Source organism: Salvelinus sp. IW2-2015, unplaced genomic scaffold (assembly GCF_002910315.2).
Source record: "Salvelinus sp. IW2-2015 unplaced genomic scaffold, ASM291031v2 Un_scaffold1634, whole genome shotgun sequence".
Lineage (NCBI taxonomy): Eukaryota > Metazoa > Chordata > Actinopteri > Salmoniformes > Salmonidae > Salvelinus > Salvelinus sp. IW2-2015.
Window position 1 is genome coordinate 165,785 of NW_019943050.1, and position 14,892 is coordinate 180,676.

Consider the following 14,892-nt stretch of genomic DNA (forward strand, 5'->3'; position numbering starts at 1 on the left):
GGCCTCTATACTGAGGATGTTCAGCACAGGCCTCTATACTGAGGATGTTAAGCACAGGCCTCTATACTGAGGATGTTCAGCACAGGCCTCTATACTGAGGATGTTCAGCACTAACAATGTGGTTAGTATATACCCAGAGCCCTGCTCTGAGAGGCCATGGGCTGGTTCTGCTGCACTATTGGCATAAGGGAACAAGGGAACAATTGGTCAACATCTTGATAATCATGTCAGTCATCTTGCTTTCACTTGCTTTCAGAGAGACAACTCCAGGCCTTGAGGGCTATTGTTCTGCTTGGTTTTCATATCATCCCAGGACTTATTAACGATCAATTAATGTAATTGATTGGTTTGATAGTCTAAACACCGGTTGCCATGTTGAAATCAATCTCTGATTAAATGTCAAGGATAAAAATCCACAAACACTACTGCAGCCTATGAACCCCTCCTTTAAAGGATAGTCCATTCAAAAGAATGACAATCAACATACACTGTTGAGCTTAAGGACTGGATCTGAAATCAACATACACTGTTGAGCTTAAGGACTGGATCTGAAATCAACATACACTGTTTGAGCTTAAGGACTGGATCTGAAAAATCAACATACACTGTTGAGCTTAAGGACTGGAAATATGAAATCAACATACACTGTTGAGCTTAAGGACTGGATCTGAAATCAACATACACTGTTGAGCTTAAGGACTGGATCTGAAATCAACATACACTGTTGAGCTTAAGGTCTGGATCTGAAGGACCCCTCCTTTCAAGGGATAGTTCACTCGAAAGTTCTTCTGACCATTTTCCTCAAAAGAGCACATTCTGTTCTGAAGGTCTGCAAGTTTCAGTCTCAAATGAATGAGAAATATATATAGGCACCATCTAACTCAAGTTTATTAAATGATTACAACATAGCAATTATCCAACAGTGATTATTGAAATAATTTGTAGGCCTACCAACTCTAATACACTATACATTTTCTCACTACATATAAGGTAGAATACAAAACTGTAGTTAAATGAATTATTTTATTAGGAACATCCATCCCTTATAAGTGCAATGACTTGACAGGTGTCCACAGATCTGTATCTGTAGCCAAGTGTCCTATTTTAACCTTTCACCTGAGAAAGAAAGCTGTTTCATAACGTCTAAAAACCCCTCCAATTGAACCTTTATATGTTAGCATACATACCGTACCCATATGTACTACTGCACACACAGCCAACCTTCCTCACCCAATGAATTTCTCTTTATACTACTCTGAAACTTTTCTCAGCGGCTCTTTTTCAAAGGCGTGGGTATGACAAGGCCTCATTGTCGACCAATCACCAACGAGAAACCCGTAAAGTGTGTAGAGCAGCGTCCAATCAGCAGTTTGGGAGGCTGTTTTGAACCGATCCGGCCGCTAGCCAATCAGGCCGTTCTCGCATTGAGCTAGCGCGAGGCTGTCTACATATGGATAGAGAAGACAGGAGAAAGGCGAGACTGTAGGATTCCAGAATCCAGACTGACTTGACTGCTGCTTAACAATACAGGTACGTTACTTGTTATAACGATAATAACATTGCATTCTTTTTTACTACCACCATTTGAATAACTTATAATATTTACTTGTGTTAAATTATATGGTTATTTTAATAATTTGAAGTGAGATTATGTTATTGTTAAGTCTTTCTGTGGTATTTTAGTGCAATTATAGTTTAAATGTGCTTAGATGTTATTCATTTTGCAGGCAAATAGTGTTTGATAATTTTTCTCCCCATAATGTGTGATTTATTGTGGTATTGACAGAAATCTGCTGAAAATGGCCTTGATCTATTTTAATATTGTTTACACGGTCATTTATCATAAAGAAAATTAATATTTCACTGTTGTCTCGTGGACTCTGTTTTTTCCTGATTTTTAAAGTAACCAAAAGTTATTAAACTGTAATTTTCTGAGGCTTGTATTCCTCACACGCATCGCTGCTGTGTGTAACACTGTGAATATGGCTGGCTATAGCCTGTCTACGAATAACACTGTTCTTCTATTGCGACCCAATTTCGATGTCATCTACATAAATAATCGTACATTTTCAGAATAAACGTTTGTTTTCCGCTGAACTCTTTTATCTCTATTCAACAATGTAAAGAAAATGTTAATGTCATCGTCGAAAAGCTGTTTTTGAGATTTGTTATCGCCCTTAGTCAAATGATTGCTCTCACCATGTAGTAAAATGGCTGGCGATTTAAACCATTGAGGAAAGGCAGCGCTAACGCAGAGAAGGGACGGGGAATTGTTGGAGAAAAACAAATTACCTACGGACGAAAAATACTGCACTTTTTCGTTTTCCATTCGAAATGTTTATCTCTATCTTTCTGCATTAAAGTATTTTTATTTTCCCCTTTTTATTCATTTTCGCAACTTCTCGATTGCAGCAGTGTGGCTGGCGCACTGTCTTTGTTACCGAGAGCAATGCACCAAGCGACAGTCAGGGGTATAACTTCAGAAAACAGTGAAATGTCACGAAATACGAAATGACAGTTTTAATATTTTAACCCGAATAAAAATAACGGTCTTTGTTTTATCTGACTACGTTGTTTTGTTTTTAATTAGCGGTCACATTTAGTCGTTATAGCTCTTGGAACCGGAGGGGGGTGTGTATCGCTTTGTTACATAGTCAACCCCGTAAGCCTTCCCCTCGCTCTACAGAAGCCATTTTATTCAATGGGAGCTCCAGCGAGGAACAGCACTCTCTTCGCCTGTATAGCAGCCACACTACCCAATACTAGGCGCTATGAACAGGGACTGAAAGCTACCGTACGGAGCGGGGAATTAAAACCCGAAAAAGTAATAACATTTCTGGCAAAGTAAGATTGAAATAGGCAAGAAGGTGGAAAATAAACAGGAGTTTCTCTCATGAGGACGCATTTCACAAAATGGAAGATGAATAATTCGCGTTGATGACCTCTCTATTTTTCTCTGTATGTGTAGTTGAAGCTTCTCATTCTATCGCAACATAGTAACTAGTCGTAGCGCTCCCTATACTATAGCTGGTATGAAGCAAGTAGAGTTCGCGTTGCGTTGGATGCAATGGAGTAAAGTTTACAGAGCTAAAAAATATGAAAATAAAATGCAGAAAATGGCTAATGACAAGGAGATGGGCGGTGGCGAGGGGAGAATATGGTGGGGGCTTTCTTATTTGATTGAGATTTTAATGAGGGTGTTTTGTAAAAATGCTCATTTACTTTGTAGATTAGAATTCGATTATTTTCCAAAATTGAATTTATATCTAAGTATCAATTCACATTCCCAAGAATGAAATTTCTCAAATAGCCTAGTTAGATCTAGATTATAATTAGATTATTTTCCAAAATTGAATTTATATCTAAGTATCAATTCACATTCCCAAGAATGAAATTTCTCAAATAGCCTAGTTAGATCTAGATTATAATTAGATTATTTTCCAAAATTGAATTTATATCTAAGTATCAATTCACATTCCCAAGAATGAAATTTCTCAAATAGCCTAGTTAAATCATTTAAAGTATTTTTGAGAAATGAAAATAAAAACCTTACACTTTGAATAATGTATTGGTATTCCATTGTAATTACATAGTAAAAACAAATCAAAAACAGACATTACAACAGCACACAGTCTCATAGCCACATTTCCTTAATTCCATATCATTTCCTTAAATCCCAATTTTCCTCCATTCTAAGACTCCTTGGCCAATTCCACATCTTCTCCCGTGTCACACCTACAGAATGCAAATGCATTCTAACCAATTCTTATTCTAGATCTAATTGGAATTCATTCTAATTCTAAAACTGATTCTTATTCTAGAACTCCTTCTAAATTCTAATTCCCTTGTTCCCTTCTATGGTTCCACCACCTACCATAATAATCCACATTTATTTCACTTTTATAGCACTTTTCATTATATAAAGAATCTCAAAGCTCTTTAAAGCAACACAAAAAAGACAAGCAATTTAGAAAACAACAACATAATTCATGAGATAGAATGTCATGAGAGGGTTGTAAAGTTCATGGTTTGAGTGGTCTTTGGAGGGAGGTGGCCGAAGCACTATGTCATCAAGGTGGTTTGCCATTAATGTGAAGTTGACCTTCACCAGTGGTCAATGATGTTAAATTAATCTGTTGGGTGTTGTGTAATCACATTATGTCTGAATTAATTTGTCAATAAAGACCACAGTTAGTCTCCAACATGAATTGTGTTTGACTCTCCATTCACAAATGTCATCAAATATTTATTGAAATATTCATTAAAACGAACATGCCATGGTCAATGTGCTTTGGCACTTGCATCACCTGATAAAAAAATAGTATACAGGTACACTTTCCCAGAAGAAAATCAAACCACAACATTGAATTAACCCATTTTCATCTTCTCTCCACTCTCACCAGATACTGACCCAATCAACCAATTAACCAATCAACGAGTTCCAGACCGCAGCTAGGCCCCGCCCAGTGACCAGGATGGCTAAAGGCACTCCAGGGAAGCCCAAAGGCAAGATGTCCTCCTACGCCTACTTCGTTCAGACCTGCCGTGAGGAGCACAAGAAGAAGACCCCTGAGATACCTGTCAACTTCGCTGAGTTCTCCAAGAAGTGCTCCGGAAGATGGAAGGTGAGGAATGGATAGATACTTTATTGGTCCCTGAAGGACAATTAATAACCATTTGTAGTTAGTTATCACGATGAAGTTGATTGATTGATTGGTGACATATGTTTTTTTATGCCCCAAAAAATATTTTCACATCTTATTTCACAGTTATAGAGATGAGATAATGAGGATGATGGGATTGAGATTATTAACTAGCATGGCACGTAGTGTTGCCTGGCCAATACATCACACTACGCAGCCCGCACAAATGGTTATTGGAACAGAGGTCAAGTTCATTTCATTGAGTTTAACCAAAATTAAATTAAATTAATATTTTGCTCCCAAATCTATTGTTCCCCTAAAGGACAAACTGGGTGGTAGCCGAAAGCTTAAACATCAAGAACGGCAAGTTATTAGTTAACTAAGGAGCGGTTACATGTTCCTTACTGCAGGTGGCGCAACAAGACCACATATCATGCTGACTTCTTATATTAAATGATAATTAGGCGACCTTCAATAGACCTCTCTGTTTGAATCCGTTTTTTCCCGTATGGTACCAAATGAACACTGCCCATGTGTCCATCTGTTCAAAGTCTATTGCTGGGAATGTTTTAAGTGGTGTAAATGTGGTGATTTTTTCCCCCAGACGATGTCTGGTAAGGAGAAGGGGAAGTTTGACGACATGGCGAAGCAGGATAAGGTGCGTTACGACAACGAGATGATGCACTTCGCCCCTGGAGGCAAGAAGGGAAGGAAGAAGGACCCCAACGCACCAAAGAGGCCCTCGTACGTACCACACACACAGACTGGCACACACATACATGGATGGAGTCATGCACAGACAGACAGACCAACCGACAGATAAACAGACACACAAATACACACACTCCTTCAATCATGTTTTGGTTTTCAGTAAGTATATCAATACACACATCAGACATCACGACACACTAAAATGAAGAAAAAAAATCACAATAATAAATCAAATAATAATTTCTCCACAGCTCTGGTTTCTTCATCTTCTGTGCGGACCACCGGCCCAAGATCAAGGCCCAGCACCCCAGCCTGGGAATCGGGGACGTGGCCAAGAAACTGGGGGAGCAATGGAACAACCTGACTGATGCCACCAAACAGCCCTACCTGATCAAGGCCAACAAACTCAAAGACAAATACCAGAAGGTAAACTAACTTACCTGTGTACTGTATTGTATTGTACCACACACACACAAAGACAATTACCAGGAAGTAACATTTATATTGATTGATGAATTGATTGGTTACATTACACCTTGTATCTGATATCTGCACCGTTTTACAGTCACACATTGCACATTTTCACACACACACACACACACACACACACACACACACACACACACAACACACAACCACACACACACACACACACACACACACAACACACACACACACACACACACACACACACACACACACACACACACACACACACTTCAACCAAGGTACGTTATTAAAAAACAACCTTCACTTTAATAATAACCTGACAACATCGCTACCGATCAAAACATCTACCAACCAATCAACCAATTCAATTAAATAGAATCCAGTGTGCTTCTGTCACCGACCCCAAGTGAGAAGCTCCAATTGGACACCAATATCCACCACTGTTGATTAGCTAGTGTAGCCCTGACAACACCAATGTTGTACCAGCCAGTCGAATAACACATTTGACTCTCTCCCTCCCTCTCTCCCCCCAGGATGTTGCTGACTATAAGTCCGGTAAGGGCAAGGTGGTAGTTCCGACCATGGCAATGGCCCTAAGCCCATGACGAAGAGTAATATGGACGACGATGATGATGACGACGATGAGGAAGATGAGGAGGAGGAGGGGATGAGGAGGAGAGACGAGTAGATCGACTGAGTTCTGTTTTGTGTTTTATATGACGGTGACGATAATGATGATTATTAAGTAATGCGTTTTCCTTTCCAGTTTGAAATGCGATTTGTAGGGTTAAGAAGAAACACAGGTGATATCTTTTTATGTTCCTTAATGACATTGCTCCGCCGCCTGCCCTCCTTCATTCTATTCCCTCCTTCCAACTCTTTGTTGTTTTGACGTTGTCACTTAGTTCATTTTGTGTTAACTGCTTCTGTAAAGTTCTCTTTGTACTTGTGTCAAGTTAAGATGTTGAGACTGTACGTTACTATGGCAACTGTGATTGAACTCGAAGTAGATCTCTATTACCCCCCCCCCCCCCCCCCAACAGCTGTGTGTGTGTGCTCATGCTCGTGTGTGTGTGTGTGTGTGTGTTTGTGTTACCGTGTCCATCTCACCAGCACTGTCCAGTGTCTTCCTCAAAACCCGCCTAGCATTGTCTCTTTAACAGGCTCTATATCGATTCAACGGAGAAGCATTTAAAACCAGTGGTAGCATTGCAGTATATATAAACACCTTTTTGTTTCTGGGATTCGTCCCAAATTACACCCTATTCCTTATATAGTGCACTACTTTTGACTAGGGCCTATAAGGAATCCCATGGAGCTCTGGTTAAAAGTAGTGCACTATATAGGGAATAGTGCGCCATCTGGGACTTTTAAAAAGAATGTGCAAGGTGTTGTGTTACTGTATATGGTTGACTTAGACTTTAGTCCATGTTTTTTTTTCTTTTTTCTGAGGCCGCCAGATGTAAGGTGATTTCTGATTGCACATATCTAGTAGGGGTGGTGTTGTTGTATCTAGGTGGCTGTTTGTGTAGCTGTGTGTTGGTTGTTGCACCAGGAAGTGTTGCCATGGTGAAACTAACTCCCAGTTCAACAGCCTCCCATGTAAACGAACAGTAGTGGCTGGTTAGCTAGTGTATGCTGGCCAACAGTCATTTAATACTATGGTTCAGGGTCGTTTAGTAACTTCCACTACAGTCACATGTTCACTTAGTCATGCATTGATGTCAATGGGAGACAAAGTGAACATTTGACTGTAGTGAAAGTCAAGATTCGCTCCTTTGAAACCGAGGAGGATGGAAACATCCAAACAACAGTATATAATGGAAACTATCATTTCCTTTTTGGCTAAGTGCATTTTAACCGTTCGTTGTTGTAAGATCTCTCATGATGAAAAACAAAAAACGACACAGAGTGAAAAAGCACGACTATTGAAGAAAATAAACCTGTACTTATCTGTATCTAAGATTTTTTCTTTTTTGTATGTTTAGAAAAAGCTATGTTTGGAATTATTATTAAAGTATGACATTTTTACACGTGGTGTTATGTATTAATGATTTTCATTTTGCTGCTTGAAAGTCTCTCACCGAAACCTCATCTTGTCACGTGAAACCCCCCAAACACATATCATCATTATTAAACAAGTTGTCTGAATATTATTATAACTCAAAGTGGATCTGCAATAAAGAGAACATACATTTCTCATTGAACTTATACTTTACTATTAGAAAAATGATTGAACTCTGAACTTTACTCCTAGAAGAATGATTAAACGATTTACACCTAGCAGAATGATTGAACTCTTTCTCTTAGAAGAATGATTGAACTCTGTACTTTACTCCTAGAATAATGAAAAAAAGCTTCACTCTATTCTTAGAAGAATGATTGAACTCTTTACTCCTAGAATAATGAAAAAAATCTTCACTCTATTCTTAGAAGAATGATTGAACTCTTTACTCTTAGAAGAATTATTGAACTCTTTACTCCCAAAAGAATGATTGAACTCTTTACTCCTAGAAGAGTGATTGAACTCTTTACTCTTAGAAGAATGATTGAACTCTTTACTCCTAGGATAATTATTGAACTCTTTACTCCTAGGAGAATGATTCGCAATTCTGTACTTTACTCCTAGAAGAATGATTGAATCTTTACTCCTAGGATAATTATTGACTCTTTACTCCTAGGAGAATGATATGCTCTTTACTCCTAGAAGAATGATTGAACTCTGTACTTTACTCCTAGAATAATGATTGAACTCTGTACTCCTAGAGAATGATTGAACTCTTTACTCTTAGAAGAATGATTGAACTTTTACTCCTAGGATAATTATTGAACTCTTTACTCCTAGAAGAATGATTGAACTTTACTCTAGGAATTATTGAACTCTTTACTCTAGGAGAATGATTGAACTCTGTACTTTACTCCTAGAATAATGACTTGAACTCTGTAATTTACTCCAAAAGATGATTGATCTTTACTCCTAGAAGGATGATCGAACTCTGTACTTTACTCCTAGAAGAATTATTAAACTGTTCTTTCCTCCTAGAATATTATTGAACGATTTTACTTTACTCCTAGAATAATGATTGAACTCTGTACTTCTACCCAAAAGAATGATTGAACTCTTTATCCTAGAAGGATGATCGAATCTGTACTTTACTCCTAGAAGAATTATTAACTGTTTCTTTCTCCTAGAAGATTTATTGAACTCTGTACTTTACTCTTAGAGAATGATTGAACTCTTTTCCTAGAAGAATGATTGAACTCTGTACTTTACTCCTAAGAGAATGATTGAAATCTACTCCAAGCAGAATGATTGAACTCTGTACTTCACTCATAGAATAATGAAAAAAATATCTTTACTTTACTCCTAGAATATTGTTGAACTCTGTACTTTACTCTAGGAGAATGATTGAACTCTGTACTTTACTTTTAGAGAATTATTGAACTCTGTTCTTTATCCTAGAAGAATGATTGAACTCTGTACTTTACTCCTAGAAGATGCTTGAACTCTGTCCTTTACTCTTAGAATAATTATTGAACTCTGTTTCTACTCCTAGAGGAATTATTGAATGATTTACTCCTAGAATAATAATTGAACTCTGTACTTTACTCCTAGAAGAATGATTGAACTCTGTTACTCCTAGATAATAATTGAACCTCTGTCCTTTACTCTAGAAGAATGATTGACTCTTGTACTCCTAGAATATATTGAACTCTGTACTTTACTCCTAGAAGAAATTTGAACTCTGTACTTTACTCTTAGAAATAATTATTGAACTCTGTACTTTACTCCCAAAAGAATGATTGAACTCTTTACCTCGCAGGATATTGAACTCTGTACTTTACTCCTAGCACAATTATTACCTGTCTCTTCTCCTCCTAGAAGATTTATTGACCTCTTACTTTACTCTTCGAAGAGATGTGATTGAACTCTTACTCCTAGAAGAATGATTGAACTCTGTTACTTTACTCTAGCAGAATGATTGAACTCTACTCCAAGCAGAATGATGGAACTCTGTACTTTACTCCTAGAAGAATTATTGAACTATTTACTCCTAGAAGAATGATTGAACTCTGTACTTCACTCATAGAATAATGAAAAAATATCTTTACTTTACTCCTAGAATATTGATTGAACTCTGTACTTTACTTTTAGAAGAATTATTGAACTCTGTTATTACTCCTAGAAGAATGATTGAACTCTGTACTCCTGGAAGAATGATTGAACTCTGTACTCCTGGAAAATGATTGAACTCTGTACTTTACTCCAAGAATAATGATTGAACTCTTTACTCCTAGAAGAATATTTGAACTCTGTACTTCCGTCCGGCTTGTTAATACCCTAAGGCTAATCCTGCTTCTTTTACTTACATTTTTTACTTTAGTTTATTTAGTAAATATTTTGGTTCAGGGCTCCTAAGTAAGTATTTCATAGTTATATTCGGCGCATCTGACAAATAAAAGCTATACATTGTTTACAAAAGATTAAAGTGAAAAACCTAAATTATGGCATAATACAGCCTTATATTTTGTGTCATGAAGTTTATAAGCATTTATAAATGATCTTCAAGAATCTAGGGGCATCAATTGAAATGACTGTCGACCAGCAGCAGTGGTGTAAAGWACTTAAGTAAAAAATACTTTAAAGTACAACTTTTTATTTAACCAGGCAAGTCAGTTCAGAACAAATTCTTATTTACAATGACGGCCTACCCCGGCCAAACCCGGACAACGCTGGGCCAATTGTGCGCCGCCCTATGGGACTCCCAATCACGGCCGGATGTGATACAGCCTGGATTCGAACCAGGTACTATAGTGACACCTCTTGCACTGAGATGCAGTGCCTTTGACCGCTGCGCTACTCAGGAGCACTTAAGTTGTTTTTTGGGGGTATCTGTACTTTACTATTTATATTTTTGGCAACTTATACTTTTACTTCACTACATTCCGAAAGAAAATAATGCACTTTCCCTGACACCCAAAAATCCTTGATACATTTTGACAGGAAAGTGGTCCAATTCACACACTTGTCAAGAGAACATCCCTGGTCATCCCTACTGCCTCTGATCTGGCAGACTCATTCAACACAAATGCTTCGTTAGTAAATTATGTCTGAGTGTTGGAGTGTGCCCCTGGCTATCCGTCAATAAAAAAATATATAMAATTGTGCCGTCCGGCTTGCTTAATATAAGGAATTTGAAATGATTTATACTTAAGTACATTTGAGCAATTCCATTTACTTTTGATACTTAAGTATATTTAAAACCGAATACTTTTAGACTTTTACTAAAGTAATATTTTACTGGGTGACTTTTACTTTTACTTGAGTCATTTTCTATTAAGGTACCTGTACTTTTACTCAAGTACTTGAGTACTTTTTCCACCACTGCCCAGTAGGACATTTCTTTAACCAAGACCTGTCATGAGGTACAGCTTGACACCATGGCTCCCTATAGGGTCCACAGGTCTATTGCTAGGCAACGTTTGGATAATGTTAGTCATTATGATATTACTAATAATCGGGTCTGCATTATATGAATGGTGTCCGCTGGATTACAAGGGGTTGAATAGAGGCCGTTTCAACTGAATTAGAGAGAGGAGGCACCTTGGTTCTCTCTCTAGGGTTAGCGTTCGGGTTGTGGTTGAGGTTAGGGTGGAAACAGGATGTGAAAATTAGGCTAGGGTTAAGGTTATGGTTGAGGCTGGAGTTGAAGCGCGGCATGTGGACATGAAGTTAACCCTAACCCTAACCCTAGCCCTAGCCCTAGCCCTAAGCCCTAGACCCTAACCCTAGCCCTATACGCCGTAGCCCTAAACGCATAGCCCTAACCCTAGGCTCCTAAGCCCTAACCCTAGCCCTAGCCCTAACCCATACGCCCTAACCCTCAGCCCTAGCCCTAACCCTAGCCCTAACGCTACGCCCTAACCTACCTAACCCAGGCTAACCCTAACCCTAACCCTACCTAGCCTAACTAAGCCTAGCCTAACCCTAACCCTAAGCCTACCCTAACCCTAGGCTACCCTAACCCTACCGCTACCCTACCCTAACCTAGCCGGCTAACCCTACCCTACCTAACCCTAACTAACCGTAACCTAACCCTAACCCTAGCCCTAACCTAGCCTAACCTAACAGCCTAACGCCTCAACTAACTAAACCTAAACCGAGCTTCCATGTCCACACCCTGATTCCTCCTTATCTGTTAAGAAAGACACACCCTCTACCATTTTTTCTTCTTCTTCCATTGGTGGTCCCAAAGGCAAGGGTGGGCTGTGCCTGTTTGTTGTCCATTCACTAGCCTCTGCCGAGTCCCCTACAACCGGATGTTCCGGTTTTAAGGGGAAGTAAAATGATACTTTTCCTCCCCTTCTCGTTAACTCCAGTCAGGACCAATATGAAGCAGGCACAGCCCGCCCTTGATATAGTTTCAGGCGTTTATTTTATGCCTGCTAGCCTTTCACTGATGCACATGATTCCGAAGAAGCGATTGGTCGAGGGCGGTGTCTGTCAGACGGTGAGGGCGTAGCTCTGTATTTCGCTCACTGTCAGAGCTCGAGGGACTAAACGAAGTGTTCGTTTCCGTTTGTAGGCTGCGGAAACCGAGTTTCACAGAGCTACGCAAGCCGAACAGAGACCGATTGGAGCTCGATCCTACGACTGAGAGGAGGAAAGAGGACAGTATTGAGGAAGATCTTGTAATCAAAATACCGTCCAAATTTACACTAATATTACACGTTAATAGCACTGAAACTCAGTGCCTGTGAAGATGGGAGACAAGGCGGGGACCAGGTAAAGAGAAATTATCAGTCTTTGGTTGTTTTTAGCGTTTACATTTTTCCAGTGATGTTTGTGTTATTTGGGAAAATAGGCAATCATAAGGAAGAAAAGGGATCCTGGTTTCGCATTCAGAGACAGGGCATTCAGCGACAGGGCATGAACGGTAAGCAGCACGCTGGTCGAGGTTCCCTAAACAGCAAGCAGCGATAACAGAGGGTTAGTTGAGAAGAGTGGAGATTTCGTTGGTTCAGGGGAGAGAGATAGAGGAGACAATGATGAGAGAGAGAGTTTTAAGTGCGAATGAAATCATATCATCAATATGCAAGCGAACTCGTACTTCGCATTAGGCTATGGGCTTGTGGCGATACAGTTATCTAGAATGCAAAACACAGGGTCCGCTTGTACCTGTCAAATTGAGTGTAGGGAGGGGCTAGTCTATACTGTCGAAATTAACCTCAATCTGATTAATTCTACCCTACTCCTGCTAGATTGCTAGTTCCCAAAGTCAGACAGCCACATATTGTATCAGGTTGAAACAAAGTGATGCACTCGTCTACTGTAGCCACAAGCGACTTAATACATTGTTTATAAAAAATTATATCACCGTGTGCGGCAGCATCATTGTCAACGTTGTAACTCTCTTATTACAATGTAACGCAACCTAGACTCAAATAGACTCGCCTACTGTAGCCAATTCGTTGACGATAAACATAGGCTACTTCCTCTTTAAAGCAGCAAGTAAAGGGACAAGTGTTACCCTGAAAATGTCATGCGACTGTCTGTCAGTTTGTCTGCAGTTTCTGTGGAAATCAAAATGTAACGTTAGGCTACTATTGTGTTAGTTTACCGCAGCACCGAATTATGACACGGTGACACCCCCGACTATGACGTGGGTTTGACGTATGGTTCTGGTTTAATTCTAATGCACGCACAAATGTGGTAGTGGGGGTAGGTCAAGCCTTGGAATTTAATGTGATCTGAGAGAGAACAATGGGATCCATATGAAATACTCTCTATTCCCCCCCCCCTCTCTCTCTCCCCTCCCTCTTTCAATTAAATTCCAATTTAAGGGCTTTATTGGCATGGAAAATATGTTAACATTGCCAAAGCAAGTGAACTAGATAATAAACAAAAGTGAAATAAACTATAAAAATTAACAGTAAAGATTACACTCACAAAAGTTCCAAAAGAATGAAGACATTACAAATGTCATATTATGTGCAAATAGTTAATGTACAAATGGGAAAATAAATCAACATAAATATGTGTTGTATTTACAATGGTGTTTGTTCTTCACTGGTTGCCCTTTTCTTGTGGCAACAGGTCAAACATCTTGCTGCTGTGATTGCACACTGTGGTATTTCACCCAATAGATATGGGAGTTTATCAAAATTGTGTTTGTTTTCGAATTCTTTGTATATCTGTGTAATCTGATGGAAATATGTGTCTCTAATATGCTCATACATTTGTCAGGAGGTTAGGAAGTGCAGCTCAGTTTCCACCTCATTTTGTGGGCAGTGTGCACATAGCCTGTCTTCTCTTGAGAGCCAGGTCTGCCTATGGCAGCCTTTCTCAATAGCAAGGCTATGCTCACTGAGTCTATACATAGTCAAAGCTTTCCTTAAATTTGGGTCAATCAAAGTGGTCAGGTATTCTGCCACTGTGTACTCTCTGTTTAGGGCCAAATAGCATTCTAGTTTGCTCTGTTTTTTTGTTAATTCTTTTCAATGTGTCAAGTAATTATCTTTTAGTTTTGTCATGATTTGGTTGGGTCTAATTGTGTTGCTGTCCAAGGGGCTCTGAGTCGCTCTCTCTCTCTCGCTCTCTCTGTTTCTGTATGAAATAAATTAAATACATCAAGTTCTTCCACACCGATCTCAACAAAACATTTCTGTATGGACCTCGATTTGAATACGGGGGCATTGTCATGCTGAAACAGGAAAGGGCCTTCCCCAAACCTATGCCACAAAGTTGGAAGCACAGAATCGTCTAGAATGTCATTGTATGCTGTAGTGTTAAGATTTCCCTTCACTGGTACGAAGGGGCCTAGYCCGAACCATGAAGAACAGCCCYAGACCATTATTCTTCCTCCACCAAACTTTACAGGTGTCATTATGCATTGGTGCAGGTAACATTATCCTGGCATCCACCAAACCCAGATTCGTCCGTCGGACTGCCAGATGGTGAGTCTTGATTCATCACTTCAGAGAACGTGTTTCCACTGCTCCAGAGTCCAATGGCGGCGAGCTTTACACCACTCCACCCAACGCTTGGCATTGCGCATGATGATCTTAGGCTTGTGTGCGGCTGCTT

The 14,892-nt window shown here is 39.4% G+C and overlaps 1 protein-coding gene across 1 annotated transcript; it reads left to right on the forward strand.

Moving 5' to 3' along the window:
- The first annotated feature begins 1,441 nt into the window (after window positions 1-1,441).
- Window positions 1,442-7,001, forward strand: LOC112071544 (high mobility group protein B3). The gene is given in 6 exon segments (XM_024138986.2): window positions 1,442-1,530; window positions 4,404-4,625; window positions 5,248-5,387; window positions 5,606-5,780; window positions 6,338-6,376; window positions 6,379-7,001. Coding segments are annotated over 5 exon segments (618 nt in total). The 5' UTR covers window positions 1,442-1,530; window positions 4,404-4,475; the 3' UTR covers window positions 6,493-7,001.
- Window positions 7,002-14,892: the final 7,891 nt, after the last annotated feature.